This window comes from Phyllostomus discolor, chromosome 6 (assembly GCF_004126475.2).
Source record: "Phyllostomus discolor isolate MPI-MPIP mPhyDis1 chromosome 6, mPhyDis1.pri.v3, whole genome shotgun sequence".
In the NCBI taxonomy this organism is placed as follows: domain Eukaryota; kingdom Metazoa; phylum Chordata; class Mammalia; order Chiroptera; family Phyllostomidae; genus Phyllostomus; species Phyllostomus discolor.
Genome location: NC_040908.2, coordinates 146,905,303 through 146,922,361, shown reverse-complemented (window position 1 = coordinate 146,922,361; position 17,059 = coordinate 146,905,303). Strand labels below are relative to the sequence as shown.

Sequence of the window (17,059 nt, the reverse complement as noted above, 5' to 3'; positions counted from 1 at the left end):
CCACAATGGCGCTATACTTAACCTTGATCGAGTACTCCCTCTGTGCCGAGCGTGATGTTGAATGCTCACACTTATTATTTATTGGCATCCTCACGGTTTTTAGGTTAGATGTGATTATTCCCAGTTTGCAGATCAGAAACCAAGGCCCTGACCAGTAACCCGTGGAAGGCCCACGGGTTGGAGGGAGCAGGCGTGTCTGACCCTGCGGTCTGTGCTCTTCCCCGTTCACCTGGTGATTCTCGGACCCGGCCGATTCACCGGGGGACTTTTAGCAAAGCGCAGTGCCCAGGGCCTGTCCCGACCAAGTAAATCAGAGTCTCGGGGTGGAAGCCGGGTCAGTAGGTCACCGCCCACAACCCCCTTGGCCCCGGGGTTTGCCAGGAGGCACCCAGACAGCCTGGCGCCATTGCAGGGGCCAGCATTCCGGGGGTGGAGGGGAGTGAGGACCTGTGGCCGTGAGCCCGGGGCCCTGTCCCCATGGAGATCTCCAGGTCCAGCAGTATCAGGGTCCTGACTTGGAAGCCAACCACCACCACTGTGGCTGTCGTGCGAGAACTGGGCAGCTAATGAGCTCCAGTCAGGCCCCACCAGATGTTGTATTTTTAAAACGAAAGGAAGGTGGGAGGCTGCTTCTTCATCTCTAAATGTGTGCTGAGCACCTGTGGAGCAGCGGGCCCTGTGCAGGGTGCCAGGGGCCCAGGGGAACAAGCGTGAGACTTACAAAAGCCATAGAATGAAGGTACACAGAATAAATGAGTGAATCGGCTCGGCTGTGTATTGAAGGACACTTCACTTGCCTCATTAAAATCTGCTTCTTTCTCCTCCCTCGGGGTCAGCCGTGTCCAGATGGGGGAGGCTGGCCTGCAGGGGAGGCCCCCCGAGTTCCCAGGCCTGAGGAGGATGCCCAGGCGCCGCTTTGCCCAGCACAGAGGGGCCCACAGGTGCTGGGGCTGCTTCCCCATCCTTTCTCAGCATTGTGGCCTCACACAATGATGGGACGTTTCCTGCCCAGCCTAGGGGGATATTGAAAAGCCTTGACTTGGGCAGAAACACAGCACAGGATGTGGGGCCCTGAGGACCCCACAGGCTTCAGTAGCACAGGCCACAGCCAAGGTCACGGCTCAGTTCATAGACTTTGTACTCAAACAGGCCTAGATTCCAGTGGAGACTCTCCCTGTCCGTGACTAGTTAGCTCAACCCGTGTGCACCGCAGTCTGCCTGTGACCAGGGAAACGTAGGGGGTCAGTATTTGTTTACTGGATAGGCCTCAGTTTCTTCATCTGTAAAATGGGGATAACACCTGGCCCCCAGCATTAGAAGGCTTGAATTAGATCCTCTTTCTAGGGAAGTAAACACCCATAGCGCTCAGTGGATGGTAGTGGTTGGTGGTGGTTTTGCTTGGCGTGGTGGGGTTTCAGGTAGCCTGTCTGCCGAAGCACCTGGGCCTTTGCACGCGGCAGCACAGGGAAGAGTGAGAGACTGGGAGAAGAGCTGGGGAGAGGCCCGCGTGGGTGGTGGAGAGAGTGGGGTGTCGCAAAGGGAACCACGTTAGCCTAGGTTCTGCAGGAGGTGGGCCCTCCCCGCGCTTCATTCAGCTACTAGGGCGAGCCTGGAAGTGAAAGGGAAACCAAGTGGCTGTTGTGTTCTAGGTGACAGTCCCCGCCTCCGCCTGACAGCGGCACCGGGTAAACAGTAATTATGAAGGCGAGGCTTCACTAAAGCTGTCTGGGAGAGCGCGGCTGTGAACTCAGACTGTTTTCTGTTTCTCTCCCTCCCTCCCTTCTGCTCTCCCCTCCAGGTGACCTGGTTTCCCGAGCCATGCACCACATGCAGGGGCGCCACCCGCTGTGCCCCGGCTCCAGTCCCGCCCGGCAGGCCCGCCAGCCACCCCAGCCCATCACCTGGTCCCCCGACGCCCTCCACACGCTCTACTACTTCCTGCGCTGCCCACAGATGGAGTCCATGGAGAACCCCAACCTGGACCCCCCACGAATGGCCCTGAACAATGAGCGGTAGGGATCTCACGTGGGCTGCAAATCTGGTGGGGCAGGCGACCCGTGTGTGTTGACTGACTGACTGACTGACTGAGGGGCAGGGTGAGAAAAGTTCCCTGGCGCCGGCCTTCCCGCCTGTGAGGAGGCGGCTGGCACGGGACGGGCTGGGGACGCGGAGGAAGAAGGCCTGGCCCAGGAACGCTGTGGGATCGTTTCACCCGGGCTGCGGTGGCGGGCGGCCACTGAGGCTCAGGACGTGGGCTTTGGCCGCTGCCTCGGGTTTGCCAGCTCCAGTGCTCACTTCTCAGGCTCTCGAGAAATCAGTTGCCTCTTTCGTAAAATGAGACACTCACACCCACCCACCTGGAAGGGTGGTAGTGAGAAGCAAGTGAGCTGATGCTCTGAGGAAAAGCAGTGAAGCCAGTGGTCGCTGTCACCTCTTTTGACAACAGTGATGTCACGGTCAGGGATCGTAGGCACATTTTTGCCCCATCCACTCATTTTGCAGATGAGACACCATGGCCCTGGCTGGCTATTCGCTCTCCAGTAGGTTCGTGGTCAAACAGCCCCAGGATCCAGGCCTGCTGGCTCCCGGTCTAGCGTTTTCTCTACAGGCCTCCAGCCCTCCCACCTGGGGCAGGGCCGCCCAGAGCAGGTACACACGCAGGCTGCGCTCTGCATGAGGGGCCTGGTGAGGGGCTGAGCAGCGTGCACACACGGGGCCACATCTGCCCAGGGACAGCTACTTTTTCTAACAGGTCTCTCAGAGAGCCACCTTTTACATTGTTCTGTCTAGAGAGGATGAGGTTTTCACAGTTTTTCCATAACACCATATTCACTGGCATGAGTCTCACTTGGAGGCCACCACGTGGCCACCCAAGGCAGGGTCTGTCCGTGGACTCGAGAATTGGGTGCGTGAAGGTTCCAGAAGTGGGAAAGACTCGCCTTTGGTTGAGGGGCCCCGTCTGCATGCACCGCACCAGCTGCAGGTCCCAGAGAGGCGGAGAGCCCGAGTGTTGAGCCCGAGGGTCTCTGTGCCCGTCGTGGAAGCGGGTGATCGGGGACCTGGTGCGGAAAGTGCCGACGCCTTCCCAGTCCTCCCGCCCCAGCTGCCCGCTGTCGTCAGGTAGAATTGAATCTCAGCGACTTCGAGGACCTCATGCCCACTCCACAGCCAGACCCGCTCCTTGGGCGCCTCCACAGTCAGAGAAAACAAAGGCACAAAGATAGATTTCCATAGCCCAGTTCGTAAAAACGGCCAGCGCGACCACAGTGGCTGTCCTGCAGACGTGTGTCAGACTGGCGGCTGGGAAGGAGGAGTCAGGTGGCCTGGGCACAGACAGCACCTCTGGCGTTTGTGAACCTTGAGACGTTCATGCAAGGTTCCGACCTCCCGGAGCCTCTGCTTCCTTGGCTGTACACGCATGGGGTGGGAGTGAGGCCGTTGTAAGGATTAGTGACGGTCGACATTTGCCCAGTGTTTACTGTGTGCTAGAAACTGTGCCGAGCACTTGACGTCTGTTAGTCCATCTAATGCAACCACTTCCGGGAAATGGATGCTCTTCGCAGCCCCACTTTGCAGATGAGTAAGGAGAGGCAGAGATTCGGTAACTTGCCAAGGCCACATGGGCCCTTTTCATAACCACTACATGTGCTATCTGTCATCATATGAGGTATGAAGCAGCAGTGGCCCAGCACATACATGCAGTAGATTCCCAGTGCATGCTGCCCCCACTGGTATTATCAGTGGTGTCACTATCAGATTGTCATTGCCTTATTCCTCTGGGACGTGGACGGCATTTCCAGGACCGAGGAGGGTCGCTCTGGGCCCGACACAGAGCAGGAGGGCATCAGGGGGAGGCCCCGAGATTTCTGAAGGAAGCATCTAGCAGTGAGGCGAAACCAGAGCACAGGCCCTGAGCCCAGATGTTTCTGCTTTGTGAAGAAATTGTTGTGGTTGCCGGGGTTGGCTGCGAAGGGGAAAGAGCAAGGAAAGCCGTGTGTGGTGGGGAGGAGGAGGAGGTGGCCTGCTCATTGCTTGGTGCGGTCCCCAAGGCCTGGCTCCCCAAGCAAAGGTGGCTGGGAGAAGAGGACCTGGAGCCTTCTTTGGACCTGCTGCCCTGGGCTGGGCTGCCTGGCCAGCCGGCTGTGGCCGTGACTGCCAGCCGTGGGGCAGGCCAGGGCTGTGCCCTTCCGAGGCCGCTGTGCACGGAACCCCCCGAGGTCTTTGTGGCTGCCCTCTGGCGTCCCTCCCGGGAGGGCTCCCGTCCCCAGTGCTCTAGAACGTAACATCGGGGTTTCTGGAGGGCCTGGGTTGCTTGTCTGTAGCAGCTGAGCTCGAACAGTAACAGAACACACATACGTGTTTCGATATCACACTATTTGAAAGCCACATTGTCTGCGGCACAAAGAAATGGGCAGCAGAGCCTTCGTCCCATGAACCATTTCCAGTGAGTACCAGACACATGGGAAATGGGAACCGCCGTTAGGAAAAAAGAATCCCCACATTTCAGATTTGGGCACTAACAGGCGGACACTCAGGCCTACAGGTGGCCCAGCAGCCTCCTGGGGGCCTGATTCCCGGCTGCAGAAACCGATGTTGCTGTGCCTAGACTCGCGCTGACAGGGCAGGTCCTGCAGAGCCTGGCTGCCCCTTCCTGGAGGCCACTGAGCTGACGCAGGACAGCAGGCTGGGCCGCACGTGCCCTCAGGGCACCGCCACGCTGACAGCCTTTTTTTTCCAATCACAGTTGACCTACGATATGATGTTCACTTCAGGTATACAGCTCGGTGACTAGACAATCACACACCTTACGAAGCCATCACCTCGATGGGTCTAGCATCCTCCCGACACAGCAATATTGCGATTACAGTATATTGACTATATGCTCTATGCCGCTCCAGGCTCCTCCCCAGAGATCTGGGGAGAACCTGGTACACAAAGTGGCTGGAGTTTGCCAGGGCTCCAGGGTGACGGAGCTGTGCTTCTGTGAGTCTGGGGTGGGGGTGTATGTGTCTCTTCCCCTTCCCTTCCCTTCATTTCCTCCCTCTGTCCCGTGTCAGGAGTGGGGGTACCAGGTCCCTAGCCAGAATCGGTCAGAGTGTCTGATTTCAGGTGTGTGGCCCGGGACACCTCTGTGTGGGGACTTGGTGGTTTGGGGATTACTGGGTCTCTTCCACGGCCTTGCACATGTGGGCTGAGGAGCTCAGTTTGGGGGCATGGGTTTGGTCACACGGCACCCTTCATGGAGCCACGCAAGCCTGTGCTCACAGGTTTCTGCTTTGAGAAAGTTACCCTTCCTCCTTCCAGTCGGCAGCTGCGTGACCACATCCGAGCTGCGAAGGGGTGGGGCATGTGTTCATCCTTCTTGTGAAGCTCATTGTGAAGTTCCCTGCTGAGCCACGTGCTGCCGCTGCGCTCCTAGGTCTTTAGCATCCCTCCTTAAGGGGCCCTTCCCCCCAGAGCCTCCTGCTCTGGGTCTGGGAGGGGAGGTGGTGGGGGCAGGGAGTTGGAGAAACAGGGGAGCTCAGGGTGGCGAGGGGAACAGCTTTGCAGGGGATACAAAGGCTCTGTAACATACTGCCATCTTCTGCTCCTGTGAGCCAGGCACAGGCGTTGGGGCAGAGGTCCCTCCGTGCCTCAGACTCCTCACCTGTGAAATGGGGCTAAGTGAGCCCATCGAGGGTGAGAAGTGAGGTAACACCCGTGAAGGGCATTTCTGCCTACCTCTGTTTCTTTTGGGCCCCATAACAAACCAGCGAGGCAAGTGCCAGCACTACCTGATGTTTCAAATGAGGGCACAAGGTGGAGGGCATCCAGCTGCTAAGTGTCTGGGCAGGGATTCGAACCAGGTCCCTGGTTCACTGGCATGCCTTTCAACATCCAGTCTACAGCTTGCCCACCCAGCTGCTGAGACCTGGTTCTAAAGCTCTAAGGCGACCTGGGTGTGTCCCAGCATTTGGGGCCACCTCCTCCAGGGCCGTTCCAGCCCCACCTGCCTCTGCTCTCCCAGGAAGCCTCCCTGGCCGCCCAGGGAGAGCCTCTCAGCTGGAACCTCCCGTCACCCTCCCAGGATGCCTTTCTTGTGGAAGGTTTGCATCACAGGCACCAGCTAGGCACAAGGCAGGGTCTCAAAGGCAGGGTGAGTCACAGCTGCTGCCCTGCAGGGTGTGTCGTCACCCGAGACCAAGCTCAGAAAGTGAAAGAACTTGCTGGAGATCGGGGTTACCCAGGGAGAGGAAGGAGCCTCCTGCCCCCAGGTCTGGAGGAGCGTGGACCGCCTTCTGGCTGACTGCTGCCCTTCCCAGGCGAGCCTGCAGGCCGAGGGGTGGGGAGCTGGGAGAGCATCCCGGGTGGAGGATGCCTCCTCGGTCATTGTCGTCCTGGAATGAGGAGCGTGGGAAGTAGGAGAAAGGCTGCATGGGCATGCGGCAGTGGCAGGTAAAGCGCTGGAAGAAACATCATCGAGCAGAGCGCATGGAGGGAGACAGACACAGTTGGAGGTGCAGAGGGGGCCGAGGGAGACAGGAGGTGAACCAGGTCTCTGCCCCAGAACCTCAGGGCCCAGGGCCCAGGCTCCCCAGGCGGCATTCCCAAGTGCACCTGCCGCAGCTGGAGCAGAGGAGCCTGGAGGAATGTGTGTTCCTCAGGGAATATCTGGGGCTGACAGTGGCCACCTGCCTACACACCAGCCCATGTGCCTAACCCTGAGGCCCCAGCCCTTCACCTCCGCCCTGCGCAGGCCTGCACGGTGCCCCTTGGGGAAGGGTGACACGCTCAGAAAGGCTTGGGGCCTGCTGGTGCTCAGGACACAGAGCCAGGAGCAGCGTGGGGGCCCAGCCAGCCTGAGGGGGGGACGAACGAAGCCTGGAAATGTCTGGTGCCGTGATTTCTTAGCCAGCCAGCGGAGTTCTACCGAGGAGGGACTGCTGTTCAAAGACGTGTGTCCGAGATCTAAGTCGTCTCTTTCTGACTCTAGAACCTTCGGCCAGTCAGTCTCACCAGAGCTCACGTTCTCTAGACAACTCGCATTCAGTCCTGAGAACCACCTGTAAGGTGTGAGGGCTAAATGAGTTCATGTGTGCAGCACGTTCAGAACAGTACCTGGGACCCGTGCACAGTATTAGCTGCTGTGATTATGGACGTGATCGTTTGTAATAGGCAGAGGGGACGTGGTGCCTTGGGTAGGCCATGAGGGGCAGTGTGGCAGAGCCAGGGGACAGGCAGCCTGGTGCGGAGGGAGCCCCAGAGGGAGCCGACCTCATGGGCCGACATAAGGACAAGGCTGAGCTTGCACCCTGGGAGGTCCTGCCCCTGTGGCCCAGCTCAACAGTTTCTGTGTGTGGCTGGTTCTTATTTGCTCCTCTCCCCACACCACACCCCTGCTCTGTGCCTGAACCCCTCTGAGACTGGGGGCAGCAGAAGGCTCCAGGAAGCCCTCCCACACTGCTCACCTTGATGCCGTGAGGAGAGGAGCTCCTGCCAAGATCCCCTCCCCATCCCCACGCGCAGAGCCCCCAGCCTGGAGCAGACGGGGGTGCCCCCCTGCACCACCAGGCAGGTTCAGGAGGAGCGTGGGGCCCACATACTGGTTTAACACCTATCCAAGCCCCCAGTTTTTGAACAGGCCACTGGGGCTGCTGCCCAAAGGTTGAAGCCCTGGTCCCGGTGGGATCCTGGTGGAAGATACTTTGTGTCCGGCCCAGCTCTCGGCTGCCCTGTTCCATGTCACGCTGGCCAAGAAGTTTCCAGCAAGTACATGAACAGAACCAAAAAAGGTGGAGTCAGCCAAGGCATCAGTTCAAGGTCCCGTCCGCTCCACACCTGTGGCTTCATGTACTGCCAAGGGTCACCCTGCAGGTGTCGTCTCTGCTACCTTCTAGCTGTAGCTACACTTAGCTAGCTGTGGGACACCTCAGCTCATCTTCTCGGCCTCAGCGTCCTCATGGCTCAGACGGTGACGATAATAAATGGCTGCTGGGGTCGGAGGAGGTGACGCAGTGCCAACTGAATGGCGGCCACCACCCTCCTCATTCTTGTAAGGGTCATCACCGTGTTTAGATGACATGTTTGACATCCAGAACAGTCTGTCTTCATTGATGTCATACGCATGTCTCAGAATGTGCTCTCGAGTGGTATCTGGGTTAGTAATAGTGCCACTAATACAGTCACCAGCACTACTGTTGATATTACTAACATAACCGCCACTGCTGACAATAATTAACAATGCAGCTGCTTACGCACACCACCGCTAATGACAGCCAGCCTCCCGAAGCACTTACCAACAGAGACAGGAACCATCTTCAGTGCTTTACTTGTTAACTCACTTCTCCCGGTGCTTCTGTGGGTCAGCGGGGAAGGGGTATAAGGTTATGAGGGTTGTGAGCTAATATGGTTGAGTCTGCAGCCTCATGAGGGAGGCAGAGAACGAGAGGGGAGGAAAGAGTGAGCTCACACTGGCAGATGGCGCAGAGGAAGCTGGGTGGCCTGGTGCTGTCCTAGGTCGGCCCTCGGCCCCTGCAGTCTGCCTGGATTCAGCTCTGGCCTCGTGCGGCGGGGTGGCCCTCGGGCCGGTCATTTGGCCTCTGTGCCTCAGTCTGTCCTTCTGAGCGTGGGGATAAGAGTGCCCCCTTACAGGGTGTGCGGGGTTGGGTTCCAGACGTAAAGCACTCAGAATAGTGGCCAGCCCACAGCATGTATCTGTCATCGCCGCTGCCCCTGCCGCAGTCCAGAGGGTGAAGATGTCTGGAAAGGCTGGAGCAGGGGGAGAGGCACCCGAACGGGGGTTGGGGGGGATTCTAATGGGGCGGAAGAGAAGGCCCCAGGAGATTAGGGGGGGCTGGGTGGCGCGGGCAGCCACGGTCACAGAAGAACTCTTGTTTCAAAGTGTGCATGTCATGACAGAAATTAGATGTTTTTTTAAGTTATCACTAGTTGTTCGTTTAAGCAAATGTTCCTTGGGGGCTCTTCCTGCACCCTCCGAGGCGCCCCACATGAGGGTCGAACCCGGCACCTCTGTGATGGCAGCAGTCTCCTCAGGCCTTCTGAGCCTCAGTATCCTCCTGTGCAAAGTGAAGATCGGAGCCGGGCCCGCTCCCTGGGGGTTCCCCAAGATCCGGGGGGTGGCCCCGACACAAATAAGGCACACAGCGAGGAGAGAGGCACTGCTCAAATCCGCTCCAGATGCGGAGGGGCCGTCCCCCTCAGAGGAGCACTTTGCGTGGTGCGGGATGCCCGCGGAGGGGCTGCGGGCTCCGTCTGGAGAAGCGGGCTCGTTAATCTTTTGCTCAGCTTGCGAAAGCATTTTCTTATCAGATAATAGAGATGATGGCAGTGGTGGCTCTCTGCTACTGACTCGTGGTTCCCTTAAATACCATTTCAAGAAGATTTGCAACGTTAAGCTCTTTTCTCCCTTTTCCGCTCCTCCTCATTGTGCGCTGCATTTCCATCTGTTTACCCGAAATGGAAGTGAAAGAAATCAGAATAGCTGTGGGGTGAATTGAGTACTCGTCTCCATGTGTTCCCCAGACTGCACACCCGGGAACCCCCACCCCCTCGGCGTGTGTACAGTCTGCGGTGCACCCGGGAAGCCTTCCCTCCCACCGTCCCCATCGCCATCAAGTTTTTTAAATTCCAGCGCCTTCCTCTGTCTGAATTTACCTTGCTTATGTATTTGTTTTCGGACATGTCTTGCCTCCTCAGCCCACTAGAACGTGTCACGGGTGGGCCTGGGTCCCACCGTGTCCTCAGCACGTAGAACACAGGCCCCAGCACATAGGGGGCAGTTTAGTATTTTGTTCCGTTAGTGAAATGAGCTGCAGAACCTGAAGGTTGGACTCTTTGGGGTTGAAAGACCGTAATATGGGGTCCTCTGCTCCTCCATTTACCAGTTACGTACTTCGGGCGAGGGATTTAATTTCTGAAGTAATGCATTTGAAGGACTGAGCATGGAGTAAACTCTCCATACATTGGAAGCTGCTATTATCAGTGTAATTAGTTTCCACAAACCCGTGGAAGCACTAGAATAACTAAATCTTGTTTAATGCATAAATAATCCCAAAACGACGATGAATTTAAATATCACATCTACTCAAAATGCACGTTTTCTCTCCCTCTCATCTCTACCTTCTCCAGCCCCTGCCCTCACTCCCCTCTTAACTCAGCCCTGATGGCAGCCAGCCAGAAGACAAGGTAGACCAGATGTCACAAAGGACTAACTCAGCGAGGACTATTTTGGACAGACACACATACAAACTTGAGATTTATCACAGCTCACCACCCAAGGATTTTAAAGAACTCTAACATCTGGATTCCCTCCACCTATTGGTTCAGAGACCAAGAAAGAAATCAGGCAGGGGTCCCGTGTCACAGTCCCCTTGCTCGAGGGTTGGCCACAGTGCGCACATGGCGGGCTGTCACAGCCGAGTGTTAAGCCTGGGAGGGGTGTGGTCTGGTTTATTTTTACGCAAGCTAGAACACCCCAGGGCTGTCCAGCCTTTTGGCATCTCTGGGCCACTCTGGAAGAAGAAGAGTTGTCTTGGGCCACACATTAAATACACGAACACTAACAAAAACAAAAACAAAAAAAATCCCATAATGTTTTAAGTAAAGTCACGATTTTTTGTTGGACAGCGTTCATAGCCATCCTGGGCTACATGTGGGCCAAGGGTTGGGCACCCCTGATCCAACAGAGCTTTAGTTTCTAAAGCACTTTAAACACCCAGCTGTCTAACAGATCCTCACATTAGCTCTTGGAGGGGGCCATTACCATCATTTACAGAGGAGCGGACTGAGGCTTTGAGAGAGGGTTGGGGGCATCCAAGGTCACAGGTGGGAAGAGGCAGGTCTGAGGCCAGCAAAGAGGTTCGATTAGAATAACACGGGGGATTCACAGGGTCCAGGTGCTGCATCCCTCCCGCCTCCCAGGAGAGAGCAGGCAGGATGCCAGAAGCCGGGTCTCTGAGCATCTCCTCTACCCAGCGTGACTCCTGGGAGCTTCTTCCCCAACAGACTTGAATTGGCTGGTCCTGGGGTGGGGCAGCCTAAGGGTGGGCGGCTTTCCAGCATCCAGGAATGAATGGGCCAGGGACTGGGGGCAGACGCAGGAAGTGGCAGTGCCAGATAACAAGGGCCTAGAGACAGGACAGGATCCCGGCCAGGCCGTGGACAAGTGCCCTCAGGGGCTGCCTGTTGCGTACGACTTCCTGTCCCATTGTTGGGCCCACTGGTCCCCACAGAACAGGAGAAGACCGGAACCGCAGGGCCCTGGGCTGCATTCGCCGGAGTGTTTTTATAACACAGTGGCAACAATCCCCTTTGTCTGCAGCCTTGCTGGAAAATCCCACCTTTAAAGGGACTGAATTTGCTTCTTCAAGGAGGTCGTTCTGAGGCTGAGCTGTTGACTTTGCAGACATGGAGTGGGGGCAGCAGAGGCACTCAGGCGGGCTCTGGCAACAGGCTGGGCTGGGTTCCGGCCCGCTCCTGCTTGCCTGCCCGCCGGCCCGGCGGAGTTTCCTCCTCCCACGGGGCCAGCCGCCTCTGACAGCTGTTGTTGCCCCCCAGGTCCTGCTTTCATCTTTGAGATTTGGGGGCAGAAGGCTCTTAAGGGGTCCACATGACCCTCTGAGCCCCCAGTTCCCGCCAACCTCAGGGCTGGCACGGCTGTGGGTGCAGAAGCCAGAGTTTGGGCAGAGTGGTGAGGTGGGCCCGCGGAGGGGAGCCTTTTGCCCACCGAGCCTGTCAGTGGGCGGGCTCCGAGTGGGCAGTTTGGTCTCCTGGAAGACCCAAGAATCTTTATTTTTAAAGAGCTGGACAGATCACCATGGACTGACTGTGTGACCTCAGACACGTCTCCAAACCTCTCCAAGCCTCAGTTTCCACATTTGTAAAGCACAGACTAACGATGCATCCCTCACAAGCATGGCTATATCGGAGGGTCATGTATGCAAAATGGCCCCATGTTCACCTAGCACATAGTAGGCCCTCAGCACATCACAGCGGTGAAGCTTTGCTGCTCGGAAGCCGATGGCAGAGTCTTGCCTGAGGCTGAGGCCGGGATGTGAGTGCAGAAGCAGGGTCAGTTCCTGGGAGCTGCCCCATCTTTTCCTCTCTCTGTTGGGTTGGGTCACAGCCACTAGGTGCCAATCAGGTGCCCCCCCCTTTCACATGTGCATTTCTGTCAGGCCTCAGGAGCCCCACACCCCTGCCTCCTTTTAGAAGTTTCTGGGAACTCTTTACCTGACAGTCCGAATAAGTCATCTTTCTGCCTTAGACGGTGGGATGTGAGGAAGGTAGGGGCTGTGGGACTTCACTCAGCCGAATCCAAACAGGAATTCCTATCTGGAAACCCTGCACAGAAGCCCCCCCATCTGGCTCTGGTGCCCAGCAGGCATCTGTGGGGGTAAATGAAGCAGGCCACTAAGCCCTAGGGTCCCCCCAAGCCTGCCTGGCTGGCAGAGGCGAGTGTGGGGTGACAGGAGCCCGTGGGAGGGGCATATGTTTGAACAGGTCGGAGGCCTTCTTCTGTCTGGCTTCCAGATGGCGAAAGAGTGTGTGGTTTCTGTCAGCCACCACAGACGCCCCGTACGGGTAAGGAAGGCCGGTCTCTTGCACACGGCAGCAGTGAGCCCCATAGGTGGGGTGTGGCCTGTAGGCCCAGGGAGCCACACCCGGCACGGCACCGTGGAGAGAGCTGCTTTCGCCCCACGCCATTCGGGTGTGTGGGAGGCAGCGATACTCTGGCCAACCCAACCGGCAGCCCGCCCCCGGGAGCTCTGGCCTGAGAAATGGGCCAGAGGCCCCTGGCCTCGCAGCACCCCGAGCCCTCCCTGCTGTGAGAAAGGGCAGAGAGGGCGGTGGCCTGCATGCCGTCTCCACCAGCATCTGTGCCATCCCGCCCACATGAGATGCCACCCCAGAACCAGGCCGGGTCCCCTCCACCGGGGCCCAAGGCCACGTTGACTCGTGCAGAACCATTTGCTGCCACTGTCCTCCCTGAGGAGGCGCCATCCCAGCGCCCTGGCTGCCCTCCCAGGAAATGCCGTAGCCCCCGTCAGCCGAGCAGCCCCCAGAAAGCTGTTCCTGAGCAGAAAATTCTGCTATGAAATGGTGGCCTTTTTATCTGGGAAGTATTTTCTTTTTTTTTTTCTTTCTAAAGAAAACCATTTGCCAATACCCAAGAATGGAAGACAACCTTGGCTGGTGTGGCTCAGTGGACTGAGCACAGGCTGCAAACCAAAGGGTCATGGGTTCAATTCCCAGTCAGGGCACATGCCTGGGTTGTGGGCCAGGGCCCCATGAGAGGCAACCACACACTGCTGTTTCTGTCCTTATCTTTCTCCTTCCCTTCCCCTCTCTCTAAAAATAAAAGTCTTTAAAATCTTAAAAAAGAATGGAAGACACAGGAATTCCCCATTTCCTGAGCTCACTTGCCTGACTTACAACGTTCTGAAGTAAGAGCAGACCCTGAAAACACGTGGGAAGCAGAGGGCTTGGCCCCCAGGCCTGAGACCTGGGCCATGCCTACAAAAATTCAAAGAGCAGGTTTCTAACTCGGGCTCCTGTGCTGGGGGGTGGGCAGCGACAGTGAGCACAGTGGTCTCTGCCTTCGGAGAAATTACAGTCCAGAGGAGGAAGCAGACAAAAAGCCACACGAATGAAATATGACCGTATGGGCTAGGTGCCGAGACTGCAGTGCCGCAGGGAGAGTGGAGACCGACTCCAGGGCGGGTGGCAGGCCGGTCTCCCACTGCTGGGCGGGACAGCATGGGCTGTGCGGGGGCTCCGGGCACCCGGACCCCAGGGCGACCAGAGGTCCCGTTTGCCTGGCCCAGCCCTTTCTTATGCCTGCTGTCCTGACGTTGTTGGTAATAGCACGCCGTTTCCCTCTCAAAAGAGGCCCCGTGTGGGTGACAAACTGTACGGTTGCTGTGCCTGATACTCACCATCCCTAAGACGGCGGTGGGGGGCGTGGGGTCTGAGAGATGGAAGGCTGGGGCCACCCCCCTCGGCCGAGTGGCAGCGGAGGGTGCTCTTCAGGAGCTGCCTGAGATCACCTCCCAGCGTGGCCCCTTTCTGGGTGCACGACCTGGGGCAGGTGCCACACCTCTCCAGCCTCAGTTTCCCCATGTGTGAGGTGGGAATAACAACAGTATCTGCCTCACAGAGTAGACAGGAGGATTAACCGAGGCCAGAGATTAAACATTAAAAAGGACTTAAACGAAGGCCAGGTGCTGGGCAGACGCTCTGCAGGTGGTCGTGGCCAGTGCTCTTCTGTTGTCCCTGCAGGCCCTGGGAGCCAGCCCAGGATGTCCCCCTTGTCACACACGGTCGACCTCCCTTTCCAGGGCTCACTTTTGGGTTCCTCTGGGGCCTGAAGGGCACCCCTGCCCCGCCCCCGCCCCGAGAACAGGCAGGGAAATCACACGCAGCTAATCCTGACTTGGTTGCATTCTAAACTTGTACCCGTGTGCATATGTGGACAAGTGGGGCTTCAGCCAGGGCCTCTAATCTGTACCAGCTGAGCTTTAATAAGGACAGTGTATTCCCCCACAGAGAGCCCTACGCTCTGCCTCTAACAGGAGTCACCTGTCCCCAACGGGAGGTTGTGCCTGGTGTTAGGTAGTTGCAGGTTCTGAGGCAGCGCAGAGGCCGGAGAGGGTGGGCCTGGGGGTCAGAGAAAGGTGCCTGGCCAGCTCCGACTCCACGCTGAGCCAAACCATTCTGGTTTACCAAGCAGCTCTAGAAAAATAATTAGTCCAAGATGTGAACTGGACTAGAATGGCCTCCTTTGTGTGAGGGGTTCGGTCTGACTTCAGCGGACGGCGTTGGTGTTATTCTCTGTGGACGATGTGGCTTGGTGTCAGGCCACGGTGGCTCTCTAGAAATCATGGTGAGGACCTCAGAGGGGCACGGCAGAGCCGACCTTGACCTTCCCAGAAAGATCGCTGCCTGTGGAGCTGTTCCTGAATGGGGGGCAGTGTGGCATCCTCACAGGTTGCACTCACGCCAGCCCTGGCCCGGATACCGCAGCGGGGAGGGGTGTGGGAGCAGATCGCTCACAGCACCCGTGAGAAGGGTGCCCGCACAGGGAAGTCCCCCCTGCAACTCGGTCTTGCAGTGGCTCCCACTGGAGGTGGGGCAGAGTCCTGGGAAGAATTTAGGGCTGAGGGTGGGAGACATTCCGGCCGCCCCCTCCTTTGATCTTCATCTGCAGCCATCTGGCTGGTCCCTGTGGGATTCCTCTCCTACAGTAAGTGTGCTCAGGGCTCGGGGCCGGGCTGGGCTTAGAGAGTGATGGGGAAATCTCGTTAGGGAGCCAGCCTGAGGCACCGAGGACCACCCCAGACCCTTCCAGCCCTGGGAGCCAGGCCCATACCCGGGCCCTCTGTGCTCCCAGACAGGGACGGAAGAAACCACGGAACAGTTTTCTCAGGGCTGAGCTTGGCCAGGTCTCAAGGCCCTGCCCAGCCAGTGGGCACATCCGGGACCTGCCTGAGTGCTCATACCCAGTTCCTCGTGGGTGGGCACAGAGGGGACGTGCCTGCTGGCTGGGGACGGAAGCACAAGGCCTTCTCATGCCTGGGGCTCGAGTGGCCCATCTGCCAACCTGACTCTTTCCCAGAGGCCCCTGCCCACCTCGAGAAAGAACAGAGCCTCCTTTGAGCTGGAAATTGGAGGCGTTTCCTGTTCTATGTTGTTAAGACACCGCTTATAGGACTGTAATCCCAATAAATCATATGCTTGCTGAGCGGGGCAGGGTTTATTTTTTTTTCCAGGCTGCAGGGACCTCTTAAAACCAAGGCCTTAAGAAGTTTACTCTCCTTCATTTTTTTTAACAGGGAAAATGGCTTTTGCAGACCTGGTCCTGTTGAAGGGCCTTACGAGGCCATTGGCTTGGGGTCCTCAGGCTTATCTCTGGGACTGGTTGAAAGAGGGAGGAAGAGAAGCTGAGTCGTGACACGTGGGTCTGGTCTCCACTCAGCGGGCTCTGTGACCTCGGGAGGGCGAGGGAGCCGGCCCCCCTGGGTCTGTGTTTCCTCTTCTCCTCTTCGTGCAAAGGGTCCTTTTTCATCTGTGCATTCTCTGCATCCCCCCACCTCGCTGTGACAATGGTTATTTCCTTAAACACACAAAGGCTAATGCTACCACCCTTGATGACCCTGCTAAGTGGCTTTGTTTGTCACAGCAGGGACGACAGGATGTCTGCATGGAAGGGTGTGGGGTTTCACAGGTTAGGCCACCGATGGGACTTGGTGCGAGCAGGGGGTGCCGGCCCCTCTGGAGAACTCTAGCCCACCCCCACCAGCGCCTCATGTGTCTGTGACCCACGGCCCCCAGGTCTGTGGTCCTTGTTGTCTGTCCCACCCCCATGCACAGTGCTTGATGGCCAAGGCCAGGCGCCTGCAGCACCCGAGATGGTTTCCAGATCTCATGCGACACCACGTTTGTTTTCTCTGTTCTACGGGACGGATGGTGGGTGGCGTGCCCACAGGCTTTTGCAAGCTTTCCGTGTCTGTGCTTGCTCGGGGCGGCATTGGCTGGACCTGAAGGAGGCTGCAACCGAGGCAGTTTAATGGGACCCGATTCCTAAAGCCTTTGATTCATTTATTTATTTCTGCTGTTATATATTTTCTCTATCAACAGATACTAAAATAAAAATAATAGTTAACCTTTATGGAGAACTGAACCATGAGCCAAACGCCCTGCTAAGCACTTCACGTACGTGCTTCTCGTGAGGGGGGCCTTGGGAGGTAGTTGTGCCCATTTTGCTGCGGGGGAGCTGGGGCTGAGAGGCGTGGTGACTTGCACAGCGTCCCGGTCTCATTCATTGCCGATACCCTGGGCTCCAACCCGGGAGTCTCCTTCTAGAGCCCCGGTCGCTGCGCAGTAGATACAGCTCTCGTCATGCAGAGGCTGTGCAATAATGGCAAAAGGGGGAGGCACACTGGCTTCAACTACCCCTTCTTGAACAGAAAAGCAGACCCACGGAGGGTGATGATCTGCCCAAGGTTACAGAGCCAGTCCAGGCGCTTCCGGGACACTAGAACTTTCTCCCAGGGAGGAT

At 57.4% G+C, this 17,059-nt stretch overlaps 1 protein-coding gene across 1 annotated transcript in view; it reads left to right on the top strand.

The window, feature by feature from the left end:
• Nucleotides 1-17,059, top strand: part of ABTB2 (ankyrin repeat and BTB domain containing 2) — a 171,447-nt gene that overhangs the window by 131,560 nt on the left and 22,828 nt on the right. Inside the window, exon 3 of the mRNA XM_028516232.2 lies at nucleotides 1,799-2,012. Within this exon, the coding sequence (XP_028372033.1) occupies nucleotides 1,799-2,012 (214 nt within the window). The remainder of the gene's footprint in view (nucleotides 1-1,798; nucleotides 2,013-17,059) is intronic.